Source organism: Trematomus bernacchii, unplaced genomic scaffold (genome assembly GCF_902827165.1).
Source record: "Trematomus bernacchii unplaced genomic scaffold, fTreBer1.1, whole genome shotgun sequence".
In the NCBI taxonomy this organism is placed as follows: domain Eukaryota; kingdom Metazoa; phylum Chordata; class Actinopteri; order Perciformes; family Nototheniidae; genus Trematomus; species Trematomus bernacchii.
This window is the reverse complement of record NW_022987720.1, coordinates 6,065,558-6,083,085: the sequence shown is the minus strand read 5'-3', so window position 1 is coordinate 6,083,085 and position 17,528 is coordinate 6,065,558. Positions and strand designations below refer to the sequence as shown.

The window sequence follows — 17,528 nt, the reverse complement described above, 5'->3', positions numbered from 1 at the left end:
ATTTGTCATCATGTATACAGCACGTCTGCTCACCAAGGTAAAGTTGGTTCATGTTTTAGGCTGCACCATTGACAGCCAAAACACAGTGACTAATATAATGCGTCGATCATTGACAAAAGAACAACCATTAATTTGTGCGAAACAAGTCCTATGCTGTCTAGCGGTGACTTCATTTGTGGCTGTTTTAGGTTGACAGATTCCACCTCTAATAAGGTTCTGTCAGTTTCTATTCAGACGTACAGTCACGAGTTCTTTCAGCAGAAAAAACACATGATAAGAGCGACAATAAGACCGAGTCAATCACCCTGAGGAGAAGGGAAGTTTGTCATTGTTTGTACTGATCATGTTGAAAAGGGAAAGAGAGCACTCAGGTTACCCAAAGTGAACTTGGTGAAAGAGGAGAGAATAAAAGGTCAGTTCTTCGAAAAAAGCTGGCGCTAGAGTCTTTGATCACTTTGGAATGCACGCAGCTTTTTTATACTGATGATAAACCAATGGTAATTCCAGTAAACATAAAAGCTATTCGTCATTGTTTGAAAACAGACCTTTATCTTTTAGTCGAAGCAGTTTGTATTTGGCACACTGTGTTTTCATTCTTGTCAAACTTGTCAGGGCACTCCTTCCCACTACTACACTATCTCAAGTTTTGCCAAAGACTAACAGTCGCATTTCAGGACACAGCCTCTCACCTCAGACTTCTGAAGAGACTTTCTTGTCTTAATTAGTTAGTCAAAAGCGAGCTAAGTGGGTGAACAAAGCTTAGATCTAATGACACTGCTTTGTAATCAGGTGATGTCCGCACTGACCAGAGAAACAGGGCTGAAAAGCATGAGTCTCTCCTTGTCATTACACAAACACACAGCACCAATGTGTCCATCATCCCTACACATCTCCTCTCTTCATGTCCTTTTCTCTGGTGTTTCTTTGAACCTCACCTGCTCTGATTTCTGGGTTTGTAGGGGGGGGGAAAAAGAACAAGAGAAGGAGGAAATAAATGTATTGCTTGCGTGCAGATGGATATTACCCTTTTAAAAGCAAAACAAATATGTGTGTGTGAATGCCCTGTAATTTCACTGTTGACATGTGCACTTACAGTGGAGATCTGGGACCCTGCTAATGACTGGGGCAGGTAACACTGGAGACAGGTGGAGGACAGTGCTGTCTGACTGGTCCTTAAATAGAGAGAGTGTGCGTCTGTGCGTGAGTGTGTAACAGTGTCAGACACTGACTGGGTCGTGCAGACAGACACAGTGGCACCTGGTGATGTCATTGATGTTGTCACTGAGTGGTAGTAAAGTTCCCCTTTTATAATGGAGGCCATTCATGAGGAGACGCCTCAAATCATTTAAGCACACTGTATTGCGCTCCTATTGTGCTCTTGCTCAATGAGGAAATGTAAATATCGCACGGGGACAGCACATGGTCTAAAGAAGCAACATATATAGATATATTGAAGGAATAATTCAACATTTCTTAGCTTAATACACTCTCATAATTGAAATGTGAGGCTGCAGCCAGGAGATAGTTAGTGTAGCTTAGCTTAGCAAATAGACTGGAAACAGAGGGAAAGCTTACCCTGGCTCCTCTGAAAGTTTAAAAGCTGATCGTTTTGAGCGCACCGATTTATTGTTTGATTCATCAATACCAAAACTCAAAGTTACAGTCTTGTACATTTTGATACTGCTCTCTAACCATGTTACCTTTAGACAGAGCCAAGCTAGCTATTTATCTTGATTCCAGTATTTACGCAAAACTAAGCTCTATCTGTTGCTCAAGATAATGTGAGAGGTATCAATCTTCTGATCTAAACCTGGGCAACAACGTCAAGAAAACTGTTTGGTCGGTAAATGCGAGCATGTGGGTTTCATAAGTATGACATCAGTAGGCTGTGAGCTAATAGTTGGGGGATTTTAGCACATTGACCAAGGGAAACATACATTGGACATTTGATTAGGGAGAAAAAAAAGATAAGCTGTGAACATAAAACCATCTAAAAGGTCAGCTAGCCTGGCTCTGTCCGACGGTAACATGGTACCCTAAGACAAGAAAGTGAATATGCGTATTTAGGCATTACTTTTAAGAAGCCAATACATAAGAAAAATGTGCTACTGTAGATGCTGTTTCTCATCTAACTTGGCAAGAAACCAATAAAACATATTCCCAAAATGTTGAACTATTCCTTTTGAACATTTGAAGTATGCCTACGAATGTGTCTACGTGATGCTGATAGAGAAACAAAAAGTATCTTCATTGATAAAGCGATGATGATGATGATGTTGTGAACAGGTTTCCCTTCATTCTTACTTTGAAGAGGTTTAATTAAGGAACACGGTGATGCATGTCAGTAACAATCACGTCAGGGTGGGTCAGTGACACTCGCAGAAAGATAAGGACGCAGACTGTAAGGAATGTGCATGCATGAATAAGAATATACGCAAGCATATTGCATGTCATTCTTTCTGTGTCTTTATTTGAGATATCAAGGAGGAAGTTTGTGCTGTGTGTGTGTGTGTGTGTGTGTGTGTGTGTGTGTGTGTGTGTGTGTGTGTGTGTGTGTGTGTGTGTGTGTGTGTGTGTGTGTGTGTATGTGTGTGTGTGTGTGTGTGTGAAACTCTACACTGCCACACTGTGACAGCATGGATCGGGTTCACCTCTGTTTGTTCAGTGTCCATCCAGAAATATGGCAGGAATCTGAGAACGGCAAGCTACCCAAGGCTGACTGAGCTGAATCCGCTAGGTGAAAAACGGCCAGAGAAACAGAACCAGATACTTAAACACACATTTTCAAAATAATAAAAAAATTATAAACTTCTACTTTGTACGTGCCAAATTCTTGTAGTGTCATCATACTTGAAAGTGCCAGTTTTTTTGGGGGACTCAAGCTTTGAAGGACATGCAAGAGAGTGTGTTTTTGTGTGAGTAAGAGTTTGTGTGCATCCTTCCCGGATGGTGCGTCTCACTGCTGGTCATTATTACAGCCTGCCTTAGTAATCAGGAGGAAGACAAAACAATGCGCGGTGCCTTTTAAAACAGTCAGGTGTGGCTCCTGGGGGTCTGACACTTCCTCCTTAAGAAGTCAGTCAAATTGGTGTTCAGCACGGAATCCTCTTTGTACTGAGGGCATTGTGTTTTCAGACTGTACTGCTGCAGCTTAAATTTATTAGAACAAGTTGGGCTGATAAAAAGCATCTAGGCAAGTCCTGCATGCATTTTTAGATCAACATTTTTATGACTTCTTTGGGTGGGCAGTCTTAAAGTGCAAAGTCCCAGCAGTATTTGTAAAGACCAGCTTAAAGGAAGAACAAAACCTTTTAACCAGTGTTAGTAATCTCTTGATATGGCTGATAAACAGGGCTGCTAGAACTTAAAGCAAGTGTGGGAAAAAGGAAACACTTGACATAAAATACCCAGTATGATGACATTATTGCTAAACCACAAGACAGGGTAGTGGTGATAAGACACCAATCCATTTCATGCACTTACAAAATAAATACGTGTTTTTGGTGTGTGCTTATAGGTGGTTGATTGAAACTTAAATATGTATTTATGCTGTATGTATATACACGTTTTGCAAGACTAGGAAAAACTAACAGAATGTAAAAGCAAAATCAAGTTGTTCTCAAACGTTATTTGAATCTTCAGATAGTGTAAGATTATTTAAATGTGGCTGAAAGCACTGAAAAAATGCTAGTACGTGTTTTGTGAAACTACTGTGGTGCATTGCATGCTTGTCACATTTGTATCAAGCCAAACTAAGAAAAACAAGAATGTATTGATTGAAGTTACCATGCATGTGGTTATTGTGACATGCAGATGATTTTCCTATGAATGGCCTTCATGAATAGCCTTGAAGAACTGTCCTTTACTAGAGCAGTGTTAATAAGTAGCCGCTCGTCCAGTCGATCCAGAACGAAGTTTGTGAACACTGTGGAACAGAAATGACATATGACAGAATGTTCCAGATCGGAAGGTGATTGCAGACTGCAGACTTTTTTAACCTGACAGCCGACAGCTCTGTATGAAAAGTAGATTTCCTTCCTGCAGCTTTCACATTATGTGTACACTCACACTCTGAGCCGAACAGTTGTTGTACGACTCAAATTGAAGTTAAAGTATAAAAAACGATATCCATGGTAACTTAATTGACTTTATTTGCTGGCGTCAACTTAGCAGTATACTGGTTGGACATTTAAATGTTAATCATTTCTTGGAAATCCTCTTTTTGCCTCCTGGAAAACCGTCTGTGCAAGTGTTGTCTCTTTAGGTCCATGTGTGTAAGCGTTGGACATTACCTTTCATTGGCAGGTTACAGACGTCTACACTCTGGGTCAGCTGAGTACAGTGATAGCGTTTTCTCCTCATCTCTGTGGGTGGTTTTTGTGAGGATTTAAAAAGACATCTGTTGTGAAGTGCAGTAGCATTCCTCTTAGACCTGAAACCATGATAATAACCCTTGGCCTGTCAACAGGAGATCATCCACCGGCTGAAGGAAGACGGTTGGTAGACAGGGTGGGTGGTGGCTATGATGCCGTGCTGACATTTATTCACATTCACACCTAAAGTGGAAAACAGGATAGATAAAAAGATGGAGAGAGACAAGTTACGTCACTGTTTTTCTGTTCAAAACATATTCATCAAGTTCATATTGCTCCTGTCATGTCAAAAAAAGACTGTATGAGTGATTTCTCCATCACAAGCTGAACAGAGTGAAGGGTAAAGGAAATCACTTAAAGTAACATTAAATGGAAGGGGAGGTTGACGGGGGCTGACAGGCTGATAATAGCACAGCATGGCAGGGAAAAGTGAGGGGAACATGCATGAGAGACTGTGACATAAAGTTTGGACAGAATGCGAAATAGTTCCATTTGCGTCAGCCATAAAACTTTAAGAAAGGCAGAGTTGGAGGCTGCGTCAAACATTTCAGCTGTAATGGGTTATAAAATGGGCTCTGCATCAGCCATTTCTGTCGAGATCATTGTCCTCATCCACGGGGGGGGTGTAGGGGAAGGAGCCGCCCTTTAGTCCTGCTGCGAGAAATGACCCAAGGCAGGTACAGACTCAAGCATGGAAATTATAGGGCTTAAGACACCTACAGCATTTACAGAGGCCCCAAAGGCACCATCAGCCTGTGTGCAAGCAGGCTCTCTGTGTTCTGGTTCATTGATAACTACTAACAGTGTCCTCTGTCAACTGTAAAATGCAAATGTTCCCTTCCTTATAAGCTGTCGTCAGAGCAAACATACATAAACACATGTTTACTTTTTCTAAACATACTAGTGGCTTCAGTTTTATTTGCCTTTAAAAAAAAAGATATCTCTTCACCTCAGTGCAATGGAGCTATATGGAATTATTGTTTATAGTTTATTGTGTATAGCATATTCAACAGCTACCACATATTTTCTATAACAAAAACTATACATCTTTACATATTGTACCTTCTGCCATTGATATTTGTTGTTAGTGAGTTGATGGGTAGAACATGGATTAACCAAAATAATTTAAATACATGAATGAATGCAGTTATTAAATGCTGTGCGCACCACATCAGAAAATCAGTTCAATCAGTAAAGACAGTCATCTCAACGACTGGTGACTCAAAGATGGACAAGTCACACTGAAACAGTTTGTATGGTTTGAGACCCGCTAGGAGTGAGTATGTTGGTGCGTAGCTGCTAGAAGAAATACAGAATATATCTATGAGTGCTGCCATTTTACTTTTCAACAACAGTATAGGTGTTGCCGGCACATCCTGTGTTGCCTTCTCTTTCTACAATGCAACCTATCAAATCGTATTGTCTCAATGTCTCTATCATTTTCATTCTGTGATCTTGTTTTTCTTGTCCTACATAGTAAAATATACTTCCTCTAGGTAGTTCATGTTTGTTATATGTTCATCATCCTGTCATTCTAAGAATGTCATGTAAAATATCTGGAAGTCCAAGCCAACTACCTACTTATATAGAGCCACGCACAAAAATATCCACCCACACAAAACCAGAATTCTGAGAGCAATCTCGGCTCAGAGTCCGCTCCACGACTAATAAGAAAAGGTCATGTTATCGTTATGGGAATTACTCACACAGAAGATGAGTAATAGATGTAGTAAAGAAAAGCTTCAGATAATGAGGCAGAGGAAGGGGAGGGGCGAAGGAGAGAAGAGGTGAATAGAAGGTGATGAATGAGATGTCTGAAGGCAAAGAGAAAAAGCCGAACAGCAAGAGAGAAGTGGATTTTAAATTACATGGTGGCTCATGTCAGCAGCCGTAATTAGCAGCTTGGTCAGGTGTGATGAGAGGGACAGGAAGCATGAAAGGAAGGACAAAACAGCCAACCAAGGAGAGTCTATGAGCAACAGAATCCACTCGACACATGGCAATGCAACAAGAGAAAGTGAATGGGAACAGTGTGCATTGCAAATGCACCTATGAATGATAAGTTGTTTGCACTATGTCGCGTGTCAAACGCGTGGATAACAAGTCTGAAGATTCAGACAATTCTTCGGCTGGCTGCCTGGCAGCTTGCCAAGTTAAATGTTGCTTTTGGAAAAGAGAACAAGGGGGGAGCAGATCGGGGTGAAAGTCAGGCTACATACGAACTAACAGCATCGCACAAGTATCAACACATTCTGAATCTCACCCCCACAGAGCAGCACAGAAGGACAGCTGGACACAAGTTTCCTGAAAGGGAAAACTCAGGGTAAAAATGTCCCCGCTTGCACCCAGTAACACAACCTCAACAGTATTCATTTATCTGTATTTTAAGAGATGGCACAGTTTCCGTTAGTGTTTTTTTAATGGTATTAATGGTTGTTTATTATATACTATGATACATGCACTTATTGAAATGTAGGATTTATACCAAATTAATTAATTTGGATAAGAGTTAAACATCTCTCAAATAAAAAAAACGGATGATCATAAGTAAATATCACGAGGAAAAGTTATTTTATGTGTCTCCAAGAGTCCACATCTTTTCTGAGCAGTAGTAAACAATTATTTATTATGACAATACGTAATAGTTTATCGAGAACCTTTAGTATTGTGCTGCTTTGATGAGCTTGTACTATAGGATATTGTGATGTTTCATCAACCAAATAATTTAATTGAGGAAAAAAGAATGGGCAGATTAACGTTTTTTCTTTTAAATGTGCTTTTTAAAGAGACACCTTTCTTTTCTTTTTTGTGGTAGATTACTTGTTCCAGGTAATAGTTAGACATAAAATAAATATCAAGAATTGTGATTAGTTTCACATTAGTAATTCTGCTCCACATCTCTGGTAAGACTTCCGAGGCACATATCTGTATAGGTGAGTCAAACAGGCAACACTGATAGACTACATGGACATATTTCAGTCTGCTGCTGTGATGAAAAGTTGGATATTATATTTTCTTGTATTCAATAAGTGTCTCTTAACCAACTTCATTTTAGCAATTTTGTAATGGCCGTCAGTTGCAGAACACACTAAACAATGTTGTAGGATGAGACATTTGTGCTCTAAATTTGAAAGTGTCAGATCAGGAACTGTTGTCATTTCTATGTGGTTTATGGTGTGAAAATATGGTGTGCAGCATTTAACCCTGCATTCAAACAAGATCTCCTACTGTATGACGCTCTAGCTGAACTTATTTGAACTGGACTCAATCGATATTTCCAAACCTTGTTTCACACTTAACAAAGCACCAGAATGACCTCATTTCCTCTGTGCTGTGTCCCTGACTAATGAACACAACACAGGTATGCCTTCTTATCACCCAAAAGATGGAGCGGGTGTCTGTCAGAAAATGAAGATGTATTTGTCTGATCCGGACATAGCTGTGTACCGCAGTGCACCGGAGAAAGCCTCACGCCCCGGGGCAAGAGAGTGACACACACACACACACACACACACACACACACACACACACACACACACACACACACACACACACACACACACACACACACACACACACACACACACACACACACACACACACACACACACACACACACACACACACACACACACACACACACACACACACACCCTCCAAGGAGGAGTCTTGGGGGCAAAGGGGAGGAGGGGGAGGGAGCACAAGAGGAAAAGGGAGTGTATCTCTCTCTCTCTCTCTGATTTCAAACACACACACCTTCCCTCCTCCCAGAAGCAACAGTCACACACTTGAGTGTTCAGTTGCACGGCCAGTCACACACAGGTACACAGGATACTGAGGTTGGGTGAGAGACGCTGACAGAGAGAGAGAGGACAAGAGAGCGAGGACAGCCACTGGTTGCTCACTCACATTAAAGCTTTCAAGGAGGGCACCGACAGCCTGCCTTATGTGTGGCTCCTCTCAAGGCTTCACAGTAAGTTCAAATCTTTATTAACTGTATAATAGATTTTCTTACTTCTAATTTTGTGTCAGTGTGAACTGGGGTGATTTTTCAACTTGGCAACTTATTTATTTATTATTGCATTACAAAGGTGTCCCTTGTAACATAATATCAAAGTAAGGTGCTTTCTAGAGTCAACCCGTTACATGTTGTCCTGCGAGCCACACAGCTGTGTTCCTTTGACTCATGTCTTGATTTTCAGAATTTATTTTCTGCTGTGTCACTGGGTTGGATGGTTTCGGAGTGAGTTGTCACGCTTGTGACAGTCATTTCTAGTCAGCTGTGGTGACCACACTTCAGAGAAACATAGGGGGGGAAATGTCGTCCGTAAATCTCATCTCTCGCACTTCTATCTGCATTTTTTTCCCTCCATGAGAATAAGATGAGATATTTTGTTATCGCAGCATTTGTGCCATTAGTGCATATCAATGCCAGATTACTGTGTGAGCTTTAAATTGTTTTTAGATTGATTAACACAACTTTTTTAACAACATCAAAAGGGGAAATGTAATCCTAATTTAAGCAAAAAAAAGTAAGACTTTGCTTGTAAATAATAGTGCAGGTTTATGGAATTGTATGGCATTCAAAATACCAACATTTCCACTTCAATTCTGAGTTTGGTCGGTCAGACCTTATCTATGACTATCACTGAGACAAACTGATGAGCCTGGAAAAGGAAGTTCAGAGAGGGCAAATCTGAGCATTGTCTTTCAATCACAAGTCTTCTATCTTCTTCTCTTTCACTATTTTATCGTTTATCCCATCAGTCGGGGAAGTATACCTTTGTCAGAGCTGAGGTGCCTGACAACAATCTTCCTGAGAAGGGACCGATAGACAGTAAGAGAAAGAGAAAGACACTTTAGACCTGGCTGAGTGCCAAGTCTCAGTCAGTTCAGAGGAAGTCTGCTTGATTCACTGGGAGCGCTGATTTCCTTGTGAAAGTGCTCCTGCTCCGGGGCTGACGTGCACAGGAACCTCCCTTATAGCCCAGGGGTTGGGGTTTTGGAGAGTCACAGGATGTATGGGACAGTGGGGGCAATGGGGCAGCAGGCATGAAGGTTCAACTTTGAAGTTTGTTTGTCCTGTAGAAGCTGTTGATGGAAAAGTTGAATTCTCCACCACTTCTCCTCCCCGACTTGGGGACTTGTGTCAGATCTCACAATTTGTAATCTAATTTTAGCTCCATACAAAACTTGAATTCCCTGGGTACTTTGGCTGTTGTTTGAATTGTCTGTGTTGTTCTCCTTATATTGAAATATAAAAGATAAAACGTCAAAGGAAAGAGTCTTTAGTCAGCATTAGCATAATTCGCATTGCAAGATAATCTGCTTTTTGAGACATTTGACGAGATTTTCTCCCACTTTTCCTTTTCTGTAGGCCTCCTCCTCTCAGTGCACCACAGCCATGTTAACATCAGAAAACTCACCGCAGAGCACAGGGGTCATCGCAACAGCAATGCCAGAGACACAGGACGCAGACATGGCATCATGGAGCGAGGCAAACTTTGAGGAGAAGTGCACATATATCGTGAAGGACCATCTTCTGGAGGAAGGGTCCGAAAACAAGAACAAGACACGAGCCGAGAGATCTTTACCCAGAAACCTGGCCCTGAAGCGCTGCCACAACTCCACAGAGGTAGGCAGCAAATAATGTTTTCCTTGTCTGTGTGTTATTCAAATTGCCTAGATAAGGAGTTCTTACAAAAACCACGGCAGAGGCAAAAAATCCTAATATACACAAGTAGTAAGCAAGTATGTTTTGAGTAACTGCCGACTCCTTGCGTCACTCCAACATCCTTCCATCCACTCATCCGGGAAGTACTTGACATGTTGTTGTCTAATTTCAGCCTTTCCTCTCTGCTCTGTGTTGAGGCAAAGCTTAAGAAAGGCGAGCCCCTCAGCACACAGCCTGAGGTCTCTATGATTAGTAGCTACCTCCGATTCCCAACCCTTTGTCCCAGCACACAATTACACCATAAAGCAGAGCATGGCACCAAGGCCCACCTAATGGAAAACAATGTGACCAGTCTTCTGGATTAGTTGTGTGGAAGTTGCAATTATTAAAGGGGAACATTTGTTTTGTTTAACTGGGTAGTAAATGGCAGATAACAGAGGTAAATGAATGATAGAAGGTTAACCCAATGGGCTATCCATAAAAAAGGAAATATTGTGTTTCCTTGCGCAAGATAAGGATTGAGCCTCTGCAGATGAAAGATGGTTGTCAGGCGAGATAAGAGGAAGTAGCCTCAGCGTATGCGGCTAAATACCTGTAACACCACTTTGACCTTCTAATAAGGTCTGTCTGGAGTCTGGTTGACACCAAAGAGCAGGATGCGTTTTACAGTTATCTGTGACACAAGTGGAGCAGTCTGACAAAGCAAGGGTCAAACACGAGATAAACTCAATGGCTAAACATGTAGTGGTTGATCTTGCTACATACACTATGCCAGTATTGCTCCAAGATGAAAGAGGGACTACATTACCTACATTGCTTTAGGGGATTTGAGTGGGGGATCAGCGTGCCGTAGACTGGTCAGGGTGTGCCCATGACACCTTATCCTCCTTTCCGCACCCTGGAGGCTTGAGACAGAGGGGTGCGTTTCACACCTGGAGGTAGCAGAACAAGAGTGGTGGTGAAATTTTAATGGTAGAGAAACTAAAGATAAGGTGGGCGATTGGTTTATGAAATATTCAGCATGGGAAGAGACGGAAACATTCTGTCACAGACCAGCAGCATTCACTATTGTCTCTTAGGAAGGGTTTTCCTGACAGCCAATGTATAATAATAACTACACATTGCTTTGTTCCTAGTAATTTTCCAGTGAATTTACCAGATCCTTTTTGATTATTTACCAAGAAACCAGCACAGGGTGTTGAGTCAGATAGAAATAACTTTATTGCCAAGAATCACATCCCTCTAATTAAGTTTTGAAGCATCCGGGGTTTGCCCTGGCCTTCAATTTGTGAGCCACTCTGTTGTTTGACGATTGTGTGTCCTTCTTGTTGAACAGGTGCTTGGGGTGACCAGTAAGGAGCTGATTCCTCAGGGAACACGTTTTGGCCCTCTGGTGGGGGAAAGCTACACCAACGAAACGCTACCGAAAGATCCCGACAGGAAGTACTTCTGGAGGGTAAGTGAGCTGCAAGTGGGTCTTCTGGGTTTGAATGCTTGCAAGTGAAATTTGTCTTGTTTCTGTTCACATCCTTCATCTCCATGTGGAGACGTTGTGGTCGCTGTGGCGCGGCGAGGGTAAGCAGATGTGGTCAAACGCCTGACATCCTGTGAAAGTATCACTTGTTCTGTCATTGCTTGAGTCCCTTTCAATCCTGCTAGGTCAAATAGGTTAAATGTGCATGCAGTGTAAATGTGCGTTTGCCAGTTCTCTGCATGGCTGCCTGAGGTCACACACACACACACACACACACACACACACACACACACACACACACACAGCTGTTTGGTTTCAGTGACGCAGCGGTTCTCCTCTCACTCCGCTTCTCTCGGTATCACTGCCAGTAAATACACCGTACACATGTCCGCGAGCTCCAGACTCATAAACTCTCACACTGACTAAGCAAGGAAGTGGCTTTGAGCCTGAGAACTGTTATGTTACAAATCAGCAGCATCAGGACATCTTCCATTACACACAAGCGCCCGTGTAATTCTACAGTTTAGAGTCAGCAACCATGAATTCATGCAACCCTAACCAAAACTTGCGACAGCCATAACCCAGACAATGTGTTCGCACTACAGCCATGACTCACAGCAACAAAGAGCAGATAGCATAAAGAACCGTTGTAAAGAGGGGAAATGAAGTTGAATTTAAATTGCTTCTTAAAAGGTCAGCAATACTTCACAACGAAGGCGAGTGTGAGGTCTTGAATGGGCCAGATAGTACACCCAATACTACAATCCAGTCATACAGTGATGTTCCTACGACTTCACACCCCTATCTCAGCTGAAAGAACATTTCTTAACCATATTCAGGGCATGTCACCATCAACCAACTTATCTCTTGTTGTGTTTCACACTCTAGGTCTTCTTAGAGGGGCATTTACACCACATCCTGGATGGTTTGAACGAGGAGCAGAGCAATTGGATGCGTTACGTCAACCCAGCCTGTTCTGTGCAGGAGCAGAACCTGGTGGCATGCCAGAGCGGGTTAAACATCTACTTCTACACCATCACACCCCTGCAGCCGGGCCAGGAGCTCCTGGTGTGGTACTGTCCTGAATTCGCCCGGCGCTGTAACTACCCTCCACTGGGTCGACTGGCTATTGACAGTATTGGTAAGTGTGTGTGAATAGTGTTCATTTAGAAGAACCATTCCTGTGCCCACGGCTACCAATCAAAGCGCTCGATCGACTGACACACTCTTTGTGTTTAAGAAGTTACTCAGTCACACCCACAGCCCTTTTGTTAAAGCAGGACACAAAGGAGGAGAGTAGAGTCCTGAAAGCAGAGAGGGTCTCCAGGTATAGCCATAGTACCTGTGTAAGATGAGACCAATTTTAGGACTTACGGTAATGTTTCAGTTTCCCTTTTTAACTTCACATAGAAACACAGCTGGCAGCTCTTTTACACACAAAGCATGTGGCTTATATTCACACACACAAAAAGAGTGCACATACTAGCAGAGAGACTGCATACACACAGCAAAATACTCATGTACACACAGACACACACACAAGAGGCTGCCTGAGGTGCTGACAGCATTCTGGCACGACTCCTCTTATTTATTTGGCTCTTAAGGAGGAAGAGGGGTAGGAACGCTCCAGTGACTACTTGAACTTCCTGACAAGACGACCTGCTGACAGATTGATATCTCACTGAGTGTCGGCTGTTTGTTTGCAGAGAGCTGGTCTCTCAGGAGAGGGGGGAGGGTAACACGGGGGAGCACACAGTAGATAAGGGTTGCTCTGTGTTTGCGAGGGTGGATGTTAATTGTGTCCAAGGGTAGGTGAAATGTGGATGCATACTTCTGTATTTTGTCTTCCTCTGTTTGTCAGCTTGTGCCCTTTGTCTTATCTGGGGCAGGTCAGTCAAGCATAATCTCTCCTCGTGACTTCCTGTGTAGGAATTGGGAAGATTTGTTCAGATAAGTTAGAGATATGGATCTAGATTTTCATTTTTCGTGTAGACTTTAGTGGAAAAAATAAATATGACTCATAAGTCAGTTTATGTTTTGATGGGTATCTTTTCAAGCATTTTTAGGATTATGTTTGTCTGGGGAAAATCTGGTATATCAGTCAGAGAAAAAAGAGAGTTTCTTGTGTGTATTCTGTCCTGCTTGTGATGGAAAATACTGGCCAGCACTAATGTAAATAACATACTGTACCCACTAACTCCATGCTATCTGTATCCTGATCAGATGCCTATTGTTTCACATGGGGTGTCCACTTTCATAGAGTGCCAGGGCAAGTCTGGGAGACAGTTCACAGACAGGCCAACACACCTTGTAAAAACACACCTTATAAAAACACTGGACACAGCTTAAAACGTAAACTTAGACCAATGGGAACTTGTGTAATTTATCAAGTTAATGTCAGGGGGCTGAATGAGGTTACTGTTGCTGAACTTCTAGAAATTATTTCACCTGTTTCTGATGCCGTTTCTCAATTCTTCTGTCCCACAGAACCAAGTCAAGCTCAGGAGAAGACAACAGTGAAACGAGGACACAGTGTCTCTGAAATCCTTCGAGACGAGCCTTCCAAGTCCCTGCCTGCCTGCCCCAGACGTCTGAGTAGCCCCTTGTCTCAGACCAACCTCTCAGCAGTTTTTCCCCTGTGTCCCCGTGTTGTATACCCGATCCAGCCCCACTCAGAATCCATCCATGGCCAAAGATATGTGACTCAACCACCTGTGCCATCCTGTAGCCCTCCAGCTGCAAAAAGACCGGTTCTTAGCGGTCCCTCTAGTTTGCACTTCACCCTTCAGCACAGTCAAAGCCCTGTTACAGCCAAACCTTACCAAAAGCCCTCTTTACCTGATCGAGTCCATCCTGCTCTGAGGCATTCCCCCTATCCACTGCCTCACTACTCGCTCGGCCTTAACAGCATTCTACCTCAGTCATTCCCCTTCTACAGAGACCAAATGAAACATCACTTCATATCTCATGTGCTGCCTTTTGACAGCTATGCACACATCCACCCTTCTCTGGCTAACGGACACAAAGACTTGACCCTTGCACTATCCAACACCAAACAAGACCTCATTCTTTCACAAAACAGCGAGCACAGAGACAACAAGGACCTCATAACCGTAAGGACAAACTACCTCAGGTGCCCTTCAGATGACCTCAGAGATTTCAGACAATCTCCAAGCAGTAATGTTCACGCAGACCTCAGTTTACCTGCATCATCCAGTGCCTCATCCATGGCCACCTCCCTCCGCAGAGCACTGCCATCTCTTGCGCCTGGAGGATGTTCACCACCAGTGGGTATGGCTGCCTTTTCAGACTGCCTCCCTTCCAAACCCACGTCTGCCACTCAGAGACAAACTGAGGATGCAATGGACCTCAGGAAGATCAAACGAGGAGGACATATTATCGGCTACAAGACGCTGTCATATCCCCTCACCAGGCAGAATGGAAAGATCCGGTATGATTGCAACATCTGTGGAAAAATCTTTGGGCAGCTGTCCAACCTTAAGGTTAGTAACTCGTCATATTAGTAAGTTTGGGAAAATGCCTTAACACAGTGGCTAAAAATTGAGTTGCACATCGTTATAAGTGTCCATAGAATACTAAAATGGAATAGCCACCCTGGTTTGTTGAGTTTTAAAGAATAAATCAATGTAAATACAAATTTTTTACATGGTGTCCTCAGGTCCATCTGCGAGTGCACAGCGGGGAGCGTCCCTTCAGGTGTCAGACCTGCAATAAGAACTTCACACAGCTGGCCCACCTGCAGAAACACTACCTGGTTCACACTGGAGAGAAGCCTCATGAATGCAAGGTATGATTACATCTTAAATGAAAGACATAGTCTGACATTTTGGGAAAGATTTATACCAGTCTCATGTCTGTACGGTAAATAATAGTTGGCGCCAGCAGTCAATTAGTATAAAGACAGGAAACATGGAGAAGCTTGTCTCTGTATATGTTACAAAATCTGCCTGCCTGCATAAAGACCACAAATTAATATGTTTGATCTTGAAGTTTCTTCAATCTGTAAAAACATTTAAGTGTAAAACATAACTTTATCTTTTAACAATGTTTATTTCTTAGTCTAAAGTCCAAAATAGCTCACTACATAACCCCCATTGAAAGCCACATTTACAACAAATGATGTATAACTTTCCCTTTAATGTCCATTAATTATCCACAATATTTAGACTACATTACAGTATCAAATACTATGACTAGGACACATTTTGAAACCTATTCTGCTTTTCTCTGTTTGGCCACAGGTGTGCCATAAGCGATTCAGTAGCACAAGCAACTTAAAGACCCATCAGCGGCTACACTCAGGTGAGAGGCCGTACCTGTGCAAGCTCTGCCCGGCCCGCTTTACTCAATACGTACACCTAAAGCTCCACAAACGGCTCCACACTGGTGAACGACCTCACAGGTGTCCTTGTTGCCCCTGTGCCTATCTCCACTACTGCAGCCTCCAGGTGCACCTCCAAGGCTTCTGCCCTCTCTCCCCCTCGGCCTCCCACAGACACTCCCCGGAGGAGCTACACCGAGTCAACGCGGAGATTGAGAGGTTCGACATGAGCGAGGCGGCAGAGCAGCTTGAGGCCATGGCTGCAGATGCCGAGATGGACAAGGGAAATGTTTTTGACTTGATAAAGAAGATGGAGTCTCGTACCTCTGGCCACCACGAAGAGGAGGAGGACGAGCTGAGCATGTACAAATCTGCAGTTCTGCCACATCATGGCAGCCCTCTACCTCTGCATCCAACCAGTATCAAGCTGGAGTCAGGCTGCACATCAGAGCCCTAAAACTGCCTTGCTAATCCAGCCGTATAATCCTTACAGGTCAACTCAGCAGCTGTCTGTTACTGCCCTATTTGAAGTAAAGCCTTATCTCAATCATGGATTGCCTAGCATATATACTCTACACAGGCTGTAGCGTGTGGAGAATCAAGACATTACCAGCATGGCCTGGGACCACTGACTGATTTATACTTCTTTGTTAATTTATTCAGTTTTTAACATTAATCTAAAATGTATGAATGATTTGTGAATTTTTTTGTATTGTATTCTTTTTTTGTATCTTCATGGAACGACTAAATATTTGCATAAACAAAGTTTGTAGTTCACTGTAGTGTTTCTATTTATATCGTGTGTGTCTCTGCTTGCGTGTTTGTGTGTGTGTTCAAGCCTCCTATTTAAGGACACAATTAGTATACGTACATGACTATGTAGTGTCAGTGAGATAAGCGTTACAGTGAAAACGCAGAGGAAACCTCACTTGTTTCATGTAACATATACTTACCTTTGTGTGTGTACCGTGCTGATGTGGTGACGTAGATACACATCCTGTTAGTCTTTGGACACTCACGACCAGTAAGTACCAACCCTTTACCCTGGATAAAAACAACTACGACAAAATGATCTTTACTATCAATAACATCATGCTGCTATTTTGAACACGCACTTCCATTTTTTAGTTTCAGTATTAATCACTTCACAGACATTAAACCAAAAACAGATGACTACAGTTTATTCCGAGATATTTATAACACAGTTGTTAGATTATTTCGGAGAAACACTTTTATAGCTTACTGTTAGGGAACCATACCAACCACATATCTGATACAAATGTAACCATGCTTCACATATCAAAACACATCAGGGCAGAAGGCCTGACATGATCTGTAACTTTCTGTGCAGAAGCTTTCTGTGATCCTATCATTACATTTTATAAAAGCTATCAGATGGCATACTGTTCAAAGTGGCGATCTAATGATGAGATAAATTACAATGCACAGAGCATGCACCTTCAATGCTGGTGTTACTCTCCTGATCAGGTCACATCATGCATAACAGCTGCTCTGGAGCTCTTTTGCATCCCTGCAAGAAAAACAATGTAGATCAGAAATAGTAATTTATCTGAACAAATAACTGCAGGGTTAATCCAAACTATGATCAATAAGACCATTAATGGGGAATAAGTAAGACAAATCTCCATGAAACATTAGGATATT

The 17,528-nt window shown here is 42.5% G+C and overlaps 1 protein-coding gene across 3 annotated transcripts; it reads left to right on the top strand.

Moving 5' to 3' along the window:
- Positions 1–8,130: 8,130 nt before the first annotated feature.
- Positions 8,131–16,640, top strand: prdm1c (PR domain containing 1c, with ZNF domain). 3 transcript variants are annotated; one of them, XM_034143307.1, is made up of 8 exons: positions 8,131–8,346; positions 9,751–10,008; positions 11,384–11,503; positions 12,410–12,662; positions 14,009–15,024; positions 15,201–15,329; positions 15,784–15,844; positions 15,984–16,327. In XM_034143307.1, exons 1-8 carry the CDS (start codon positions 8,320–8,322, stop codon positions 16,091–16,093), a joined length of 1,974 nt encoding a protein of 657 aa, XP_033999198.1. In that variant the 5' UTR covers positions 8,131–8,319; the 3' UTR covers positions 16,094–16,327. The 3 variants fall into 3 exon arrangements, with proteins under 3 accessions (XP_033999198.1, XP_033999197.1, XP_033999199.1); XM_034143306.1 differs by having other exon boundaries at positions 8,320–8,346; positions 15,784–16,640; XM_034143308.1 differs by lacking the exons at positions 8,131–8,346; positions 9,751–10,008; positions 11,384–11,503 and adding an exon at positions 11,521–11,622 and having other exon boundaries at positions 15,784–16,640.
- Positions 16,641–17,528: the final 888 nt, after the last annotated feature.